The 21,780-nt window shown below is 34.6% G+C and overlaps 2 protein-coding genes across 51 annotated transcripts in view; one reads left to right on the top strand and one right to left on the bottom strand.

Moving 5' to 3' along the window:
- Positions 1-21,780, bottom strand: part of PCM1 (pericentriolar material 1) — an 80,330-nt gene that overhangs the window by 9,353 nt on the left and 49,197 nt on the right. For 30 of the 50 annotated variants that reach the window (XM_072763649.1, XM_072763644.1, XM_072763652.1 and 27 more), the window contains 10 exons: positions 20,365-20,529; positions 18,066-18,122; positions 15,213-15,385; positions 14,736-14,867; positions 10,208-10,328; positions 8,685-8,843; positions 8,301-8,434; positions 4,221-4,355; positions 1,927-2,124; positions 52-114 (listed from right to left, as the gene is read on the bottom strand). In XM_072763649.1, coding sequence (XP_072619750.1) covers positions 52-114; positions 1,927-2,124; positions 4,221-4,355; positions 8,301-8,434; positions 8,685-8,843; positions 10,208-10,328; positions 14,736-14,867; positions 15,213-15,385; positions 18,066-18,122; positions 20,365-20,529 — 1,337 coding nt within the window. The remainder of the gene's footprint in view (positions 1-51; positions 115-1,926; positions 2,125-4,220; positions 4,356-8,300; positions 8,435-8,684; positions 8,844-10,207; positions 10,329-14,735; positions 14,868-15,212; positions 15,386-18,065; positions 18,123-20,364; positions 20,530-21,780) is intronic. The other 20 variants (XM_072763689.1, XM_072763662.1, XM_072763658.1 and 17 more) reach the window with 1 other exon arrangement.
- FRG1 (FSHD region gene 1) overlaps positions 1-21,780 on the top strand; it is a 128,999-nt gene that overhangs the window by 97,187 nt on the left and 10,032 nt on the right. The window lies entirely within an intron of this gene.

Raw genomic sequence — 21,780 nt, 5'->3', positions numbered from 1 at the left:
TCTTTTGTCTCAAAAGCATTATATTTAGACATAAGTTAATTAGCCACATACTTTGTCTTCATCATCAATTTCTCCAGCAGGTGAGCCATGATCTCCTTCAAGAATCCTTTTGGCCTACAAGCAAATTAAGCAGAATTTAGGGATGACCTTTCTCAGGAGTAAATTTAGATATTCAGTAATTTAACAAATGCTGCATTTTTACCACAATCCAAAGAGTTGAATGCTTTCTTGAATTCTTTCCAAATTAAACTCTTTCATTAAAATCTTTTAAACTAACCAAACTGCCTACCAGACATCTCCCTAAATAATGAGCAGCTCTAATTCAGTAATTCTAAAACAAAAACCTTGACTTCCTCCCCAAACCTCAGCCTCCTTCAGTTTTCCCAATCTCAGTAAATAGCTCTTCAGTGCACAAGTCAGACACCAGGAATCAGCCTGTGCTCTAACTGTATTATCCACGTCTCAATCACAAGAATGCTTCACTGACTGGATCGTCAAAATGCTGGTGTGCACTGGAAGCTAATCACATTTCCTCCTGGACTCGTCCAACAGCCTTACCACTGGTCTCTGCTTCCCTCTCTTCTATCCTACAACTCAAGTATAATATAACTAGACAAATCTTCTGAACTGCACATGAGATATCACTCCTCAATTTCAAAATTTTCCATGAGTTTCCATCATGCTAAGAAGAAAATCAAACAGAAGGTCCTTACCATGGTTGCTGAGGCCCCATACTTTTGGTCTTACCTACCTAGGTGACCTCATCTCCTACACTCTCACCTCACAGGAGGTGTTCCTGCTGCCCTGGCCTTCTTTCTGTTCTCCCAAATGGTCAATTCTGCCTCAGTGTCTTTGAACTTATAGTTCTCTCTGCCTGGAATGTTGTTCCCTTTCACTTTCATTATAAACTCGTCTTTCATGCGTTAGTTCATACTTCACCCACTCAAACGGCCTAACAGGACTGCCTATTTTTTTTTCCTTTAAAGATTTTATTCATTTGTTTATTAGGGACAGAAAGAGAGGCAGAGACATAGGCAGAAGGAGAAGCAGGCTTCCTGTGGGGAACCCGATGCAGGACTCAATCCCAGGACTCCTGGGATCGTGACCTGAGCCAAAGGCAGATGCTCAACCACTGAGACACCCAGGCATCCGAGACTGCCTATCTTAAAGTAGTCTTTCCGATCATTTATTATGGTTTTATCCTGTTTTATTTTCTTCAAGCTTTTAGCAATAGCTCGAATGATCTGAAACTTAATCTAGGTCAGAAGTGAAAGTATTAAGTGTGAAATGGATGGCTTGAACCTTACTTTTTAGGTTTCAGGGAGAAGGGTTTTCTCCTTGTGTTTTGGGTCTCAACGTGCTTTCCTTCTCATTATTAGAGAGTCAAGAGAAGGGAGAGGTCTAAGGTAGAAATCTTCTGGTGATGCCTCAAGTTAAGGAGAAAAACCCCATCCAATTTCATATGGAGACCAATTTCATATCAAGACCAACTTAATAGGGTGAAAGAAGCTATAGAAATGTGCAACCAAAGCCTTAACTTGTAAACAAGCATGTGTGTTGGCCTGAGTGATAAACATTCCTGGCAGATCTGAGATCTATCGAGGTTGAAATAGCTACTGCAGACAGCTGGCCAAGGATCAGATCCCAGTCTTCCTCTCTTCTCTGAAGACTTAAGTGACAGTAAGGTAAGATGTCTGATAATTCCTGTCACCAATTCCTGTCTGCATTCCTGATCTTTTAGCCACTGCTGTTATATCTGAGATTCAGTGTGTGGCTAGCATATGTACTGACTTATGTAATCTGATTAAGTGCCATGACTTAGAAAATACATTGGCTGAGGTCTAGTATAATTTTAGTTAATAATGATCAAGAACTATATTTTTAGGCTTATTATCTACTCCTAAAATCAAAATGAATGTCACTTACCTCTTTGGCATAAGACTGTATCACTCCAGCTGCTTCTATTTTCCTTTTGCACTTCTGTTTAACAGTTATACTATTATTATCCAAATCTTGCATGAGCTTAAAGAAAGCCAATTCATTAAATAACACTTCAGATATCTCTACAAGAAGATCTTCTCCACAGTCTTTCAGTTTTCTGCCAGCAAATTTTGCCAGTGAATCCTATTCAAAGGTAAACCAAGTAACTTTAAAGATAAACTTTAACTGTGAGTAGAGCAATACAGAGGATTAACAAATTTAAACACTCAGCGAAAAACAATTTTATTACTTTTTAGTGTGGAAAAAAAGCTAAAACTAATGGCTAAGATCAAGCAGACTCCGCACTGAACATGGAGCCCTATGCTGGGCTCCATCTCAGGACCCCAAGACTATAACCTGAGCTAAAACCGAGAGTTGGACATTTAGCCAAATGGACCACCCAGGCACCCAAGATAGTTAATATTCTAAGTAGGAATCATGCTAGTCCTGCTTAAAGAGTATACAAAAGGAAGAACATGTGATCATCCACAGCTTTTGTCCTAATTAATAGAACTGGTAGCCACAAATGAGCAACCCAGGGGATACATATGTACCACAGTGAGAAGCTGAGGTGCCCAGAGAGGAAAATACAAAGTCTTCTCTAAATGTTATATAAATGTTATATAAAGCCAGCCAGTCATTCTAATTTAAACTTTCCCTTCACAATCAGTTTAAAAACAATGGCACTTTAGCTCTATTCAAGTTGAAATACAGCATCTTCAAATGAATAAGCCAACTACATTCTACACTTTTATTTTTTTAAATATAAAACTGCAGTTCTTTTTCTTCCTAAAAGTATGGACTGTGCCATTTAGAAACAGGTAAACAACTATGTTCTGTGTCTCCTCCTTCCAAAAAACCACCTTATCTAGCACAATCTTGGAAGAAGTACAAATGAAGCTGCCTTGTGAAAAAAAAAAAAATTCACTGAATAGGTTTCTTAGAGAAAAAGTAGAAGATGGTATTTTAAGCTCTACCTCATGAAAGATTTTCAGTACTCTGGGCAAGATTTACTATAAACTGAACTTTATTCTTCTCTAGGTTCCTTTGTGGGGGGAAAAAAAGAATCAGGAATAGCATTAAAAGAAAAGCAGCCAGATTTTCTTAAGGAAAAAAAAAAAAAACATATTTCCAAATTAATACTTTGGCATCTGTCTCAATTATGGTAACAGTAGACAAACTGAGGTAGGATTACATGGATCTTTATAAACAAAAATACAAAAATATTTAATTATAAATGATTTATCTTTGAGCCTGATTCTAGAATGGAGTTATTTCTTTCTATAGGAATAAACTACTTAAATTTATAAAAAATAATAAAACTATCCTAAACATTGTTAAACTGCATAACACATGTCTTATATTCTTTATAGATTATGTGTTAATAAAATTAGAGACAGCACAACTTAAAATCTATTATTGAATTTATAGTTTAGCCTTAATAAAAACAAAATGGAAAATTATAGTGGTGGAAATTTGCATCAAGCCTAAGGTTTTTAGAAAGTTAATACACAAAGTGATAATACTCTCTCTAAAACACAAGAATAAGAAGGAACAGTTTTATGGAAAAGTTTTGTAATAAAGATGAAAAGAAAAACCTATTTCCTAGTTTGGAGTAATAATAATACAAGTCACTGAACTATCTCAATGGAAAAAATACATGAGTGTATTTAAACTGTAAAGATGCTTATCAGATGAACTAAGGTAGCCTTACTTAACAAAGGGATTCTCAACCTCAGCACTATTAACAGGCCACATGATATTAGTACCAGCCACTTCCTGCCTGAAAAATGTCTGCAGGCATTGCAAAATTGCCCTCAGTTGAGAACCATGACCTTAACATTAATTTAAAGTTACTCATACAACCTAAGAAGTCTCTACAATCAACAGTTTTCTAGTTTCTATGATTTCCCACACTGATAAAAAATTATTTTAGAAAATATCATAGAATTACTTTCTAAACATCCCAACCTTGAAATGTTCTTACTGGGAAGGAGAAAAATCAAAACAAAATTTTATCATAGTTTGGACAGGCCTTAGAAATTATCGAGTCAAATGAAGATGCAGGCCCTAATACAATTTTTTTAAAACCAGGTAAAGGAATAACCTAAAAAGGTACTGAAATGTCTTCCCCAATGGATGCCAGAATGAATATTTATTTGAATATATTGCGTACTGCCAGAAAATGACAACAAAAAGTTCCAAACTAGAGGGTAGGCCATATAAGTATAAACTCTTACCTGTAATATACTTCCAAGTTGTTTATGAAAGAACTTCACAAATTCTTTGCTCTCATCATTTTGCTGGGTGAGGGTCAAAACCATACGCCTTACTGAAGTTAGAAGTTGAGAAGAGCATACTTCATCCATGTGCTCCTGAGAAAAATCATAGTTGGTTAGGATATAAACTTAATATTGTTTTAAAAATATTAATTCACACGATTTTTTTTCTTGCATAGATGTTTCTCAACATTCAGATATACATTTACAAATATACATTCATAAGAAGAGCCAAACTCCTGTACTACATATGTTAGGGATTTGTGTATTCTGACCCACCACAGCAGATTAACAGCCAGTAAAAGAATCAGGCTGAATTAATACTTTTTATCACTTCTTTTCTATATCTTAAGAATTACTCATGCCATGGTTTCCATATGGCCTGTCTTCCCATTTGCAGTTCAGTTCATTTCAACCATGTTCTTTCAACTCACCTGCTCCCCACTTGCTCCATGGGTCTTCTAACTCAGCTTTCTCAGTCTTGGCATTAGGGACAGTCTGTGTGGTGTAGGATGATCAGCAGCACTCTGGCCTCTACCCACTAGATGCCAATAGCACCCTCTACTCTCCTAAGAGTCCTGAGAACTAAAACTGTATGTAGACATTACAAAATGTTTTTAGTGTCAAAGTTACCCCCAGTTGAGAACCATTGTCCTAACTTCCCTAACAAACCTTTCTGGGCAAATCTCTTCTCCCTCATCTTCCTTTAGAAGCATGTGCAAGCTACCTAATAATCCAAATCATGGTTTACTTGTGGAAGTGAGTCCATAAAACATCCACATCAAGTATATCATGATTCTAATCCCTCTTCTGCTGCTAAACTCATTTGGGCAGATCTTCTAACCTTACTCAGGTAAGTTTATGTTCTGGTTTTCTGTAGAAATGTGTAAAATGAGGTGGCTAAACCAGATGATTTCTAAGGTTCCTTAAATTGAAGGATTTAAGGTCATTTTTGAAAAAATCATGTGACAGAAAAGGTAGTTAAAAAAAGGGGGGGGGGGGGGGAACAATCCCTTTTCTTCAAGGGCTCAAACAGCAGAGGAGAAAGTCAGATAGATGAATAATCACTACATGCTATGCACTGTCCAACTGATAACACTTTTTAATTCCAGGGGCTATTTCTTATTTATCCCCTAGTACTGGGGCCAGCTCACAGGAGACACTCAGTACTTGCTGAATGTACAGATATCCTAAAAACAGCATAAACCAGGTTCTGTAAGTAGCTGTGGTAGCAGATTGGAAACAACAATTATGTCTGAAGAAAGGATATTTTAGCCAAGCAGAAAAGAGTGAAGCATTTAAATTTTCGGTAATGGCAAATTGTACTAAGGGCTGATATATGAAAATGCAATGGCAGGAATAGGAAATACTGAGTAATTTGAAGTGAGTGAGTGGAACAGTAGGAGAGTGGGGAGAGATAAAGTTGGGAAAGTATGTATCAGGTCCAGTAGTGAAATCTCTTGAAGGCTAAGGAGTCTCCTGAGTAAACATTCATTTCATGCCCATTATGATAGGCTGGCTAGGCAAAATATGAGAATCTGAGTTAAGATTATGTATTGGAAAGAAGAAAAGTGATTGCTCTTAAGGTGAAAATCAATTTTTGACTTCTGGTGACAGAAGCTGTGAGAGTCAAGAAGTCTAGCTTAGGTGACTGATTTTAAGTCTAGCTTATAATGCTGACTTTAACAAAGAAGTTCTATAATCCTACCAAGAAAGTCAAGATTTGAAGTGAAATGAGACATAACAGTTAAAATCTAATCATTAGTTCTACTCATTTGTTGGCCTCAAAAACTTCCTGAAATGCTAAATTTAGTAAGTGAATATTTATGAGAGGACATCAATTAAATCAGACACAAAATGTAAAAGCAATAAAATTTCCTAACTGCAGATGACTGCATTCCCTAAGCATAAAGCTAAATCATCTAAATATTTTAAATCCCAGAAAATAATTACATAGTAAATAAATATTGCTACCAATAAAGGTTTATAAGGTTTTGATATTTTTACATAAAGCAGGCGTAGTGGTTAGAATTGATTTGTTTATAATAAGAAGGGAAGTTAACCATAAACCTAGATCCCCAGGAGATCCCCATAGCTCAGTGAAGTTCACATAAGAAAGAAATAGATGAACTCTGGGTTCTTTTAGTCATATAACTTGCTAGCAGATGCCTCTTGTGCTGATTAAATTCTTACCCTGTGGTGACAAAGATGCTCTTCTAAGTATCATTATCATCTGACATTCTTAAGCATTAAAGCAAAACTTTGCTAAGCTGCAACTGGTTGTCATTAGGATTTTAGAGAAATCTGCTTGTCCTGAAATCACATTTCTTTTTTTTTTTAATATTTTATTTATTCATTCATGAGACACACACACACAGAGAGGCAGAGACACAAGCAGAGGGAGAAGCAGGCTCCATGCAGGGAGCCTGACGTGGGACTCGATCCTGGGTCTCCCAGGATCAGGCCCTGGACTGAAGGCGGCACTAAACCGCTGAGCCACCCAGGCTGCCCTGAAATTACATACTTCTTTTGAAATATTAAAGGAAGCACTACATTCTGGGCAGACTCCCTCTAGAAAGTACTTTATTCCAATAAAACACATTTTGATTACTGTATTCACTAAGAACTCACTGAATCCTAGTAGTCTGGTAGAGAAGAGTGGGTAGTAAAAAGGGAGTACTCTTTTCTTCCCTTACCTCCTTTTCCTTACTATGACTTCCGCCATTATGGTGCTACTTAATTATTTGATAAAGTTCTAGGAAAGGACTATATGAATAAATTATCTCTGATCTTTGTATTTTGGAAGGACCTACCAAAATCTGAGGAAATTCTGAAACTCTTGTTTTTTTCCTCCCAATGACCAGTATGTAAATCAGCGATTCTATCCATCTGAGCATCTGTAAGTAGTATTTTCCTGAAGAGCACATAAATGGTAACACTCTTCCTGTACTTTCCTTCTGCACAGATTATCCTGTGCTTAGAAACTATAAACATGAAAATTTTTGTTTTCATTTTCTCTTAAGTAGTTTTCAACTGTGTTCACTTTGGAGCATGAGTGGCAGGGAAGGTCTGACGTAGAAAAGTAGTATGTAGTGTGACTTCTTGTTGCTTTATGAAGTAAACTATACTTAACAGGAAGACCAGATGGCATACTTTTTTATCATCCTATTGGAATACAGCTGTTTTATTATCTACTTGATTACACTGCAATTGCCAGCAGGAAAACAATGTGCAGACATTTTTAAAAACACATTTAAAATGACAGGCATTCTGGTGTCTTTTGGGGTTTTTTTTTAGTCCTAAAGTAAAATCTCAATGTCTCAAGTCTGCATTTAGGCAACTCTATTTATCAGGATTTTAAAAGCAGTATGTCTTAGCATATGGGTTTTTTTGGGGTTTTGTTTTACTTAAATGTTTACTTCTATTTTTGAGGTTTTAACATGGTCTTCTTTTGTAATGTCAATTTTATTAGACACCATCATACATTTTCATTCTTTAGCTAAAACATGTATTTGTGTGCTCTAAATTTTAAAACATTAAAAATTATTTCAAGATAAAAAATATTACTAATATACTTAGTATATTACTAAGTATAATTTTTTTCTAAGTAATTATAATTTTATCAAAAAAGACATGCTTAAAGGTATTTATTGGATCGCTCATGATAAAACAAAACATTAACACAAAAAAGGCAACACTTATCTATGCCTAAAATGAAAGTAAATGCTTGCATAGTTTTAGTCAACTCAACCTCAAAGAATGGTTTCAAACTATAAAATGTACCCATCTACACAAATATATCTATGTAAATATATATACATATTCTTATAACTTATAGGAAAAGAAATATCCTTTTCTGGGAGATGAGTATATATTTTACAAATAACAGGAGATAAATTTACAGAATAATTGATGAAACCGATGTGTTTTTAGCTTTCTTTTGTTTACCTGTTATTTTCTGAATTTACTACAATGAAGTCTTTTATAAGTATTAGAGAACAAAACACAGAAAGTATTTATTTTTAAAAAAATATTGCTTACCTTCAAAAAAGGAATGACTTCTTTCATAATGGCTTTAATTTGCCGGTCCAGCTGCTGAGTATCAATTCTAGGACATGGAACAGTAGAAACTTCACTTACAGGTTGTTGTGAACCATGATTTTCAATAGGAGTTTCTATTTTTAAAAAGAAAATGATTCATTAGCAAAATAAAGCCTGTGACATTAGACATATGCATTATTCAGAATTCTAAATATTGAAATCTGATGATTTTATGCTGAAATAATACAAAGAAGAATCTATATAGTTTTAGCACCCTTAGTTAAAAGAAAGTGGTAATAAAACTATTAGGCATCAGGTGAGGCTATACATTTTCTTTACATATAGAACAGTAGTTTTTGTACTTTTACTCAACCGAGAACACACCTTCTAAATTAGTAACCGTACTTGTGGCGGCAGCACCATCCTCATCCTCAAGAATCCTGCAGGTGCATCTTATATTTGTGCTACTTTCAGCCTCAGTCTTCATACGCTCGTATTCCCTCATTCTGGCTAATGCCTGATCTAAGTGAATCACAGTGTTACCTACATGTGAAACAGAAACATTTTGAGAATATATAAAGCAAACTTTACCATGTATTCCTCACAATATATTAATTAAAAAAAAAAAAAAAGGTCTGACCACAGGTAAGGAAAAGTAGCAAGTTCTAAACACTATACTAGTTGGGTGACTTGGCATATATTACTCTTTTAGATTCTGAAGCCCATATTGATTTCATAGTCACTATGTTGCTTCATGTAAACAGTACAAAGAAAATAAATCCCAAGATATCACCCAAATTCTGATGAAAAGGATCTAACTGAATGCAAGTAAAGAAGGTAAGGAAAAGGCCTAAGAAAGAGTTCCCAGTTTTCCTTCATCTACTTTAGACAAAGCTAGGGGTGAAGGATTTTGAGAAAAAAAAAAAAAAAATCAGTAAATGAAACAAAACAGGACTCAAAGTCATTTTGGTAACTCAGAAAGGGGGAATAAATGAAGGAGACAGAGCGGGCCACAGAGAGATCTGTCTCTATAATGGGATGAGATCAGTTCAGACTTGATTTCCTCAGAAGAGAGCTAGGCTTAGACTCCGTGATAGTCCCTGTAAGGCAAAAGAAAGACTTACTGCTTTGGTAAAAGGTGTATACCTAATAACAGGGCAAGGCTTGGCCCCTTTCTTTGTAGGCCTTTGGAATCATCTAAATCTAATTATCCTATGAGCAAACACTAGAATAATAGGACGTCAGATCATTTTATCAACTAAGTACCCTAGAGGTCTGAATGATTGAACCTCCAGTATCTCAATAGGCCACAGCCAGGAAAACAAACTGAGCATGTGTTTCTTTTCCCGAGTCTCCTTTCCAAGTCCTGAGATTCTGGCTTTTATTCTTTCCTTTGAATTATATACCCCACCAAGCATCTGTTTTACTAATGATGAAAACAAAAAGTAATGCATCAGTGTACATTCAGAATTACCTGGGTTTCTCACTGGATTATCTATGCTAAGAAATTTCAGTTCTTGCAAATTGGGAAGTGAATATTATTGAAAATGTGATTGGATGAGGCCCTGATACCTCTAAATTTTTCCCATTAACTAGAAAACCTTAAGGGAAGTAAGTTAACATTTCTTGAGCTCCTATTAGACACGCTAGAAAGTTCTATATATTTTTCTAAGAACATAGAGCAAGATAGGTTAAGACTCCCATTTCCTTAGAATATGCAGTCAGAATAGGAGATGATTTGTCAAAGACTAAAGAGTTAACAGGAGATTCTTAACTTTACACTGATAGACTTTTAAGTCCAGTCTTTCCACCACATTTTGCCTTTTTTGGACTTTTGTTTCTTAATCAATATAATTCAAAGGCTGTATTAAAGTCATGTTCCTAAGATTATAAAAAATTCTGCTTACCTAGATCATCTGTTGCAAAAGGCTCAAAATTTGAAGATACAGACATGACGCTAGCATTATCAGCATCATTTTGCTCACTTATTTTATGTGTTTCTCTCTCAAAGTTCTTCTCAAAAGTTTCCTAAGTTATAGTTTAAAAAAAAATAAAAATCACTAATATTTCTTTTAAAAATTTTATGACAAATACTAAAAATTTAATATAGAAGTTAAGTATTTGCATAAAACTATATACTTAAAATTGTGATATAATCAAAGCTATTAAAGGTTGAACAGCCACAAAGAACATTAAAATATTAAGTAACCTTTCAGAACATGTATCATTAAGTAGATAAAAATACACAGAGCCAGCTGCTGATTAAATTCTAACTTGGAAAAGTAAACATTTTAAATTATTTCTACACCCTCAGGGAAATTCTCCCATCTCTGAAGCCTAACAATGCCTAGGACCTTACTATATCTGGTTTATCAAAAGAAAAACATGACAGCATCATTCGTATTTTTTAAAATGATCTTTATTGAAATATAATTTACATACAACAGTGCTCCCACTAAGTGTACACAGTTTGATGAGTTCTAAAAAAAAAAAAAACATACGCCCACGTAACCACCTTCCCTAAAAGACCATTTCCATCAGCCCAGAACGTTCCTTTGTATCCTTCTGTAGTCAGTCTCCACTACACCCAACTCATAATATTTCTATCACCACAGATCGTCTTGCTGGCTCTAGAACAATTCAGTATATACTCTTCTGTGTCTGGCTGCTTTTCTTTCAATATGTTTCTGAAATTAATTCATGTTGTCATATTTTAGAAGTTCATTATTTCTTAATGGCTGAATAGTATTCCACTGTAAGCATATACCATATTTTATCCATTTATCTGATGCTCCAGTTTGAGGCTATCATGACTAAAGATGCTATGAACATTAGAATACAAATGTTTTTGTGGACTTAGGTTTTCATTTCTCTTGGATGACTCCCTACAAGAAAAACTGGTCACATGCCAAGTTTATATTTAACTTTTTTTTAAGAAACCGCCAAATTGCTTTCCAAAGTGGTTGTACAATTTTATAATCTCATAAAGCAGTGTGAAAGTTCCAAATGCTCTACATTCACACCAACACTTCTAATTGTCAATCTTTTTAATTTCAGCCTTTCTCATGCATGGGAGGTAATTTCTCCTGTGGCTTTAACTTGCACACTGGCCACTGTTTAGAGATCTTCTTCCTGTAGTGCCTGTTCAAATCTCTTGCTCTTTTTACCAAGTCATTGGTCTTATAAGTGAATTGTAAAACTTCTTTATGTAGTCGGGATTTGTCATTTCTATATAGTCCTTGTCAGATATATGTACCAAGATTATGTTTCCTAATGGTGTCTTTTGAAAAGCAAGATTCTATTTTTAATGAAGTCTAGTTTATCAATTTTTTTCTTTTCCAGTTAATGCTTTGTGCACCCTAAGAAATCTTTGCTTATGTTAAATCATGAAGATTTTTTAAAGACGTTTTATAGTTTTAGACTTTTCAGGACTTTAATTTCAAAATAATTTCTGTGTATAGTGTGATTAAGGGGAGTCTCACATTCTAAAACTCATTTCACAACTGTGTTCTTTCTCCTCGCTATTAATCTTTTAAACTTTTCAATTATGAAATAAAAGTTCTATCTCTGATTAAAGGAAATTTAGGCATTATGGAACATGTTTTAGGAAACGGGACCATTTTGTTCCTCCTTCAATGAAAATTGGAAAGTAGATGTGCTTTTGCCATTTTATGGCACTTGGAATACAAGATACAAAGTGTTTCTTCCTCTCCCTAAACTTCAATTCTTAATCCTCTTTGACTTCTAATTCTCAGATGCCTTTTACTTTTCTCTTTCCTGGCCATAAAGGCTCTTACACACTCTGAAATATGTCTCTGAAATATGTCTATGCTAGCTCAAAAGACCTTGGCCTGGGGTGCCTGGGTGGCTCAGTCAGTTAAGTATCTGACTTTGGCTCAGGTCATGATCTTGGCATCCTGGGATCGAGCCCACATTGTGCTCTCTGTTCAGCAGGGAGTCAGCCTTCCCTCTCCTTCTGTGATCTCTCTTGTTCTCTCTCATATAAATAAATTAAAATCTTAAAAAAAAAAAAAAAAAGACTTTGGTATAGAAACCTGGGAGAATGAGAGTCTGTATCTGTTCAACTGGGAAACTACTAGCCATGTGGCTATTTATGTTAAAATTTAGTTCCTCGGTCCCATTACCCACATTTCAAGTGCTTGATAGCCCATGTAGCTAATGGCTACCATATTAGACAATGCATATATAAAACATTTCCATCGTTGTAGTAAGTTCTACTGGACAGCACTGCTCTAGATAGCTGAGTAGGAACACTGGATATTGTGCTGCTGCTGATTAAAGAGCACTAATAAAGGGAGGATGTTAAATTAATGACAAATTTAAGTTCTGGATGAAAAATTAAAGAACTGGTTTAGTTATTTAAAAATAATACTAAAATAACAAGTACAGTTATTTATGCCAGGTCTGTGTGGTCATGGGCTGAATCTCTGTGTTCCCCCCCCAAACTCCTATGTGGAAGCCTTAACTCCCAATGTATTAGGAGGTGGGGCTTTTGGGAGGTAATCAAGTTCTTAGATGAGTTAATGAGAGTGGGAGCCCCCATGGTGGCATTAGCGCCCTTTTAAGAAAAGACACACCAGGGCAGCCCTGGCGGCTCAGCGGTTAGCGCTGCCTTCAGCCCAGGGTGTGATACTGGAGACCCAGGATTGAGTCCCCCGTCAGGCTCCCTGCATGGAGCCTGCTTCTCCTTCTGCCTGTGCCGATCTCTCTCTCTCTCTCTGTGTCTCATGATTAAATAAATGAAATCTTAAAAAAAAAAAAAAAAAAAAAAGAGACATCAGAGCCATGTGAGGACACAGGGAGAATGTGGCTATCTGCAAGCCAGGAAGAGGGTCCTAACCAAGTACCAAATCTGCGGACACCATGATCTTGGACTTCCCACTCTCCAGAACTGTGAAAAATAAATGGCTGTTGTTTAAGGCATCCAGTCTACAGTATTTTGTTGTGCCAAGCCCAACTAAGATACCTACTTATTAAGGTCAGTATCTTTACATTTATTTAAGTTATCAACAGTTCTAAGGAAAAACCTCTAGAATCTTGTCAGGTTAACTTTATCATACATCGTATCTCAATTTTCAACTTGCTATTTATTGATAATAAAGGCCAATGTGCTCAAATATTTTAAAATAACAAAGTTAATACCATCTATATAAAATCTGGATAAAAAGGGGGGCAATGGAGTTACAGGAGGCAGAGAAACCATTCCTGCTCTCACCAAGTTATTTCAGTGCATAATAAACTTTAATATAACCACATATTCCCTATTTATGTATATGGCTGGACCACACTTCATTTTCTACAAAAACAAGTATACAATTTTCATCAGTTATAACAACAATCCCAAGAAATACTTACATTAATTTATATTTGACATTGTAAAGTGATTTAAAACTGTTATCATTTTTAGACACAAGTTTGTGTTCAGCATAGTAGTGGAGTTGGAGCAGAAAAGAGGACTTGGGGAAGTAGTTTTTAAACACAAGTTAAAAAAAAATAAACACAAATTAAAGAGCAAAAATTCAGAAAAAGTCCTCAACAGTTACAAGAAAATTACTAAATGTGAAAAAAAAAAAAATCTTTTGAGGAAATACTATCTTATCAAAAAAACATACAATGCTAGTATATCAGCAATGGGCAGAAACAAAGTAATACCACTTCCAGCTCTCTACATAGAGCAGATATTTGGCATTCTTATCCATGAAAATCAACATACTAGAGCTGGCATAGAAAAGAAATGTATTTGCCATCCCAGGACCCCATAATATCTTTTATAACAGAATTACAGTCCAAACCTTTAAGTAGGTGTTTTCGAAATACCTAGCATATTACCTCTTCACTATCCTAGCAGTTTGCCATCAAGTCATTCACTGGCTTATGTGCTATGTGGGGGCTACTGAAGGACACAGTTTACTGAAAATATATGATTTCCCTCACCACTCTTTTCCATTCCCCAAGCTCCTTTACTTCATTCAAAATTTTCTTCATAAAACTGAATACATTAAATTACATGTTTTTTCCTGGATGACGTTCTTTTTGCCCAGGCTTCTCTTCAAACCCAAAAACTTGATTTATCTTGTATTTATTTATTATAGGGTTCTGTGATCTGACTACAGTCTGGTTTACTGAGTACCTTAAATAAACACAAATTTTTACTAAATGTCTGTTGTGAGTCAATTCCTTATACTGGGCACCAGAAATACAAACACAGCTATTTTACACCTTATCATTTATCTATCATTTTTGGTGTTTGCTGATGTATTTTGAGTTATATACCTCACCTCAAGATAATGTGCTACACTTAGCTTTTTAAGAAAGCTAAAAACCAAGTATCGAGTATATTCACAATTTATAACAACTTACTTGTTTACTACATACTAAAATTACAACTACATTCATTAATCATTATCAGCTTACATCATCAGTGGTAGCAAGGCTTTCACTGGGGGTAAGCTCTGAGTTTGATGCTATCCAAGTACCAGAATTCACTGACTTTACATTTTCTCCTTCTTTTTCATGGTTCTCAGAAATATGTCTGGTTACTATGTCCTAAATAAGAAAATAAGATAGTTACTTATGTAAAACATTTATTTTTTATCACCAATTTAAACGCATAAACAAACAGGTAAGTAAATAAAATACTCCTTATCTCATAGCTTAATTATGAGGAAGAAGTAACATTTAAGGTAAAACACTAAAGAAACTTCTCAGAGAAAGACTTTATCTAAAGGCCACTTAAGCTATACAACAAGTTTTAAAACGGCAAGGAAGCACATGAAAAACATCATAACACATATGGAACAGGATGTACTTCAGTGTAAGAAAGCAAACAGTAAAATCATGAAGAAAATCGGTACCAGAAAGGGTTAAAAAAGAATGTTGGGTACCAGATACCTGCAATGCATATAAAGCCCTTTGTCTCAAGTAGTCTGTATTAAGTAGCTGAAGTTCATGGAAGAGTTCAATAAGAAAATGTGGATGAGATTCATTTTGAGAAATTAATGTAGCTACTTCAGAATAAATAGTATCCCGCAAAGCTTCAAACATGGAAAAATCACTCCCAGTTTCTGGAAGATATAAAAGATAGGAAGGTAATAATGATAAAATACATTCCTAACAATTTCTATTAGCTGATATCATTATTTAGGTTTAAAATACTTAAAAATCAGAACAGACTCAATTCTATTTCAGGACTTTTAAAGTAGAAAAAGAATCTTAAAAATTACCAAGATAAAAATAGTCTCAAAAATATCAAGATATATACTATAGAGAAAATACTTAAATGTCTGAATAATATTACCTAGCATTACTCAGGCCATGCTTATTTCTCAAAAAAACTATCTGGAAAATTTTACACATTTCATAGGAATGACCAGTGGAAATCTTTCAGCACTCGAACGGAATTAACTACAAATAACTTTTTTTTTTTTTTTTTTTTGCTAATACGAACTTTGTTACAGAGAAGGAAATTCTTTTAGTTAATATTTAGAATAAACTGAATGCTGGCAATAAAAGTTACTATTTTAAGGTCTATTTAGTTAGGACTAATTCTCAAATCAGCTATGTTGCATTGATGGAAAATTGAATTTGTGAGGGTAACACAATATAGGTCAATTTTGCTAGTGTCGTACTGACCCACTCAGTGTAAGTCAGACTGGCATGATCCAATGCACATTCTCAGTTTCACAAAATCTAGGCATCACTCAACAATTCTGCTATATGTGTTTGTTAACACAGAATTATCATTGTTAAAGGTATATCTTCAAACCTTTATTGTTAAGAGTGCAAATTAGAAACTTCCCATTTTGAGTTCTCTATTAAAAAAAAGAAAACCTCTAGAGCACCTGGGTGGCTCAGTCTGTTAAGCATCAGACTCTTGATTTCTGCTCAGGTCATGATCTCAGAGTCGTGAGAGCAAGCCTCACACAGGCCTCCACAGGCCTCAAGATTCTCTCCCTGTGCCCTCACCCCTCCCCACTCTCACACGTGCACACATGCACTCTTCTCTCTAAAATAAATAAACTCTTTAAAAAACAGAGTTTATTTATTTTAGAGAGACACAGAGACCTAGGCAGAGGGAGAAGTGGGACTTGATTTCAGAACCCCTGGATCACGACCTGAGGCAAAGGCAGATGGCTCAACCACTGACCTACCCAGGTGCCCCTAAAATAAATAAGATCTTAAAAAAAAAAATCTCTAAGTAGCTAGTCTAGCTATCAAACTCTGTACCCTTTCTAGAGCAACGGTAGAACCATGGGTAGCTAAAGATTTGGGTTCCGCAAATATGTGTGACAAGTTACCAAAGAAAAAGAATTTAAAATATTGAGTGAATATATTGTGCTTTTTAAATAAATATACAAAGATTGTAAATATTTAACTCATTTTTTGCAAGAGAGGGTAAAAATATGCAAAGCAAATGAGGCCTAAAGGAAAAGCTTCCTACTAACTTACATCTTATATCTTAACATCTTCAGGCCCTAATTTCTACAATTATTGTAAAATAATAATAAATATAAAATACTGAAAGTTACGTTAATAGTTTTAAAATATTCAAATATGGTATAAGTAGGAACTTATAAGTAAGGAACTAAAATTCCTACTTATAAGTAGGAACTAAAATTATCTCTGTAGTAAATCTTTACTTAAAGGAAAAATCCAAGTAAGAAGATATAATTTAATATGCAAACTTCTAATTTATATACTGTAGTTTGACCAATTAGAAAATGTTTATTTCAAAGATATAATAAAGCATATTTAATGACATCTGTCCTCCATATATAAAATTATCATTTTAAATTATGTATCATTAAAGATGAAATTATTCCTGAATAATGAATTATGCTGAACACATGCTTCACTGCCCACACTTCCCTAGCCCTACAATAGAGGTGGAGAGTTTTTGCCAGTTTCTCCTCCTAAACTAAAATGCATTAGTGTAGGCTAGAAAAACCCTTGATCTCACTCAGGTTTCTCTGAATCCATCTTATTTTTATCCTATTTTCAGAGTTCTTTTCTTTAGGAAGTGTCAAAAATATAATTCAAGCGTTGTCTGTGCTAAATCTTTGTTTTTCTTTTTAGAATCTCCTAAGATTCATAACAAGCTTTTATTTTTCACTTATGTATAGTGCAGGAGGCATTAATATTTATAATTCTAAATCACACAGAAACATGTTTAAAGAAAATACACAGTGTAAAGACAAAAACGGTATTTTGGAATCTTTGTAACTTTCCATGTATTTTTATTTATCATGGTCTTTGCATGTCATCGATTTTATTTAATGGTTTATTGGCTTTTTTTATAGATACTGACTAGTAATGAAAAGTAAGCACAACAGAAGTTACACACAATACTTAACACTGCAAATCACTGTAAAGCTAGGGAAAAAATTGTTTCAAAAAACATTAATGCTTTTAAAAGCATTTAAGAAATATAAAATAAGTAACTCAAATAAAACAATTTTAAAAATTTTTTTCTACTATCCTTATGAATGTGTTGGTTATGTTACATACAGTAATTGAAAATGAGAACAAGAAAAGCAGCTAATTTTACCACCCAAGAATTACAAATGAAAGCCTTCAGAATTTTATGAATATGAATTCTCTCTCTCTTTTACCAGCCAAATGACATATATACACTAAGCTATATCTTAAAAAAAAAAAATCAGAGCAATAAAACTAAGAATAATATTTAAGACTAATGGAAAAAAATTAACAAAAAGTGGACACCAAAACTAAGCAGGTTGTTACCTGGTGCTTCATTGCATGCATTTCTGTTAGACTGCTGTTGTATTCTCCTAGCATGTGCTGTAGGAAAGGGCAGACATAAGGATGAACATAAAATGTGTATGAATAGTAAAGACAGGGTATATAATATGAATAAGTGAATTTTTTTTAAATAAAAGCAAATTTCTTTAAAACTGTTTGCCTGAACTATTATCACAAAATATGGTTTATAATTTGTTTAAAAATTTTAGTAGGGAAAATATCGGAAGACTTGCTATAAGCTTATATATAAACTTAATGTGACTGATGATGACTATCATATAATAAACTTCTGCTGTTCACTCTCAGAAGCATACACATCAAAGTGAATCTCCTACAACTCCTGAGGGACGAGAGGACTGTAAAATTCAGTACTAGCAGTCAAATATGCTGCACCCCAGTAATCATATAACAAAAACCATTAGTCTATGTTATAAAGAATCTGAAAGTAATGATTAAATCTAAAAATAAGTCTTTGATGAAAATGAATATGTAAATACACACAAGGTATATTTTATACAATTCAAGGATTTTTTTAGTGCACCAAAATTCAATCATTATAGTTTTCTAAGTAACAGTTATAAGGTCTGAAGTCCTATAACTATTATTTAGGTAACTTGATAATCCAATTAATTAAACAGCCTGCCTTTCAATTTAGTGCCGTTCCCCAACTTCCACCAACTGTTTACTCTTTGAAGATCTCACTCTTCGATAAAGACAATGAGATGAGATAAAAATTACTAAATTTTGTAAAATGTAGGGGTTGTGTCAGAATTGATAGTTTTGCCAAAAGGATCCTAGACTTGAGAGAAGGCCAGGATTAAAACTTTCACTCTGCCATTTCCTAGCAATATGACTGTGAGGAAGTTGGTTTGAAATACAAACAAATGTGAGGTTTGTTTTCTGATTAAATAAAAAGAAATACTCAATTATGAAAGGTTTAGAAAATACATAAGAGTTTAAAGATGATAAAATCACTCTTAACATTTTGATATACTTTCTTCTAGTCTTTATGCATTCCAATTTTTGTTTAAACATATTTGGAATCATACTGTTCAGACAACACTGAACCCCAACTTTTTTTCATTTTTGTGTCCTTAGCATAGATAAGTACAATTACTGAGATAAGGCCACAATTTTTGAAGCTTTCAAGAAAAACAGTACCAGTTTATGTTACTAGCTCTTTATGAAGCTGGGGAAGAAGCAGGGATACTCTGACCATGTTTCCTCATCTACAAAATGGAAAAACCAATTCAAAGCACTATGAGGCTCAAATGAGAGGAGTACATTTGTTTAGTTTTTAAGTAGTAAAGCATAATACAAACAGTACTACTACTCTGACAGTACCACTACTCTTTTTTTACCAAAGCTCTTATTGACACCTGAGAGCTGAGGATCTCTATTTACTGCCCCCTCTCCATGTTTCTTTGAGATGTACTTGTTCTTTATGAATCAGGAAAGTACCAGTACTTAGAGTACAACAGTGGCAAACATGTAACAACTCCATTCCTTCATTCAATTAGCACATACTAAGTAAGTGCCTACCATGTGTCCAATGCCATGGGAACATTTAAGGCACAAATATGAAAAGGTATTTATCTGCTGCCAAGAGGCTAAAAAAGGTGACAAAGACACTTAAATAAGCATGAGATGTGACACGGGCAACAGAAGAGATTTACACAGGCTACAACAGAAACAAGAAAGGAGAAAGAGAAACTTATCTGAGCTTCGATGTGATGCAATTTCAGAGTTGCAGAATTAATCTTTAAGACTCCAGTAGAGAAAAAGGCTTACAAAGAGCAAAAAGGACTGGAGGCAGAAGAGACACCTGCTGCGGTGAGAAACAGCATGATAGCTGTGGGAAAACTTCAGTTCTCTGCCAGGGAAAAAGGCAACATCAAGGCAGAGGGTGGGGAGAAAAGAGCCTAGATATGCAAGAAGGAGCCAAATCTCCACTGGCCAGATGTTACATTAAGGCACTTGGGACTCTCCCCTGTAACCACAGTGAAGCCAAAGATTTGAAGCAGGGAATGATATGATTTTATATCGAATTCTTATTCTGAGATTTTTCAGAACTTCAAATCAGCTCCAAATTACTATCAGCTATACCTTTTTACTTAGAATTGCATCAGAAAGTGTCAAAAGCTAGTATCAGAATATTAAAAAATATTTCCAGTTTACATTTCTTGATGTCAAGGACTTGCACATGACAGAAAATTGTGACACACCAATTGCTTTTCAAATCCAAGATGAAACCCTTAAAGCAAACCAAAAAAGAACATACCTGAAGATATCTCTGTAGACCTACTATATTTTATTATTTTTTCCAGCTGCTCAAGATTCTTTCTGCTGAATACTTTTGCTTGAACAGGCTCTTCAGTCTGGGCTGAATGTCTGTTCCTACTTTTGCAAGGTTCACATGTGCTAGACACACTGGCACTTTCATACCCTTAAGTAAAAAAAGTGATAACTGTTATCATTTGCAACTAACTCAAACTGAAAGGGAAATTGATTTCCATAGTGAAACAGTACAGGTAACTCAATTTAGAATGCTGTGAAGGCCTGGTATAAAGAGAATTCAAAACAGTAAATACAGCGTCTTGTGATAACCTTGAAATCATGGAGTAATACTACTATATTCTAGCACTTCATCATCCTTTGACACCACCTTAATAAGTACATCCCACCTCAAACTATACTGTAGGCCTTGTAGGACCCAAAATCTCTGCTAGTCTCCAAGTTAACCATTTTTCAATATTAGGAAAGAATCACATCCACATAAAATGTCTTTAACCGAGAGAAGAGTAATGGGCATATTAGAGTTAGGTATGTCTGCCTTATTATAACTTGTAACAGGACTTGATTTAAAATATCTTACCCACTCATAGGTTATCCATATATTCCACTAAATTTTCCTTGCTATATGGCACAAGTTAGAAATTGAACTATAGGGATCCCTGGGTGGTGTAGCGGTTTGGCGCCTGCCTTTGGCCCAGGGCGCGATCCTGGAGACCCGGGATCGAGTCCCACGTCGGGCTCCCGGTGCATGCAGCCTGCTTCTCCCTCTGCCTATGTCTCTGCCTCTCTCTCTCTCTCTATGAAAGAAATTGAACTATATTTTGTTTCACATGGATATTTAGTTATACCTACCAGACTCCCAGTGAAATAAAATGCAACCCTGGTCAATATAGTAAATCTCCATGTTTATTGAGGTTTATTTCTGGGCATTCTATCTGTTTAACTTATTTATTCCAATGCCATCTTCATTCTTTTAGCCACATAAGTTTTACAGAATGCTTAAACATCTGGTAAGGCAAGTCCTTATGTAGGTAGTTTCTTTTCTTGGCTATTCTTAGACTTTGTCCTTCCATATAAGCGTCAGGATTTTTTTTTTTTTTAAATTTCAAAAACAGTCCACAGGGATTCAAAATGAATCACATTAAAGGCATTTATTAATTCAAGGAGAACTGATATTTAATAATTTTACACATTCTCTTCTAAAAACACAGTTACATTTTTTACATCTGTTTGATCTTGTTTGAGGTATTTCAAAAACATTTACAATTTCTTATAGATCTAGTACTTTTCCTTATTTTATTTATTCCTAAGAATTCCCCCCTGCCCCCCAAAAAAAACCTTGGATACTATGGGAAGAGTATTCTCACCAACCCTAATTCTCATTCTACAGTTACTAGGTTAG

Source organism: Vulpes vulpes, chromosome 7 (assembly GCF_048418805.1).
Source record: "Vulpes vulpes isolate BD-2025 chromosome 7, VulVul3, whole genome shotgun sequence".
NCBI classification, from domain to species: domain Eukaryota; kingdom Metazoa; phylum Chordata; class Mammalia; order Carnivora; family Canidae; genus Vulpes; species Vulpes vulpes.
Note: the sequence above shows the minus strand (reverse complement) of the source record. Positions and strands in the feature narration are given on the sequence as shown.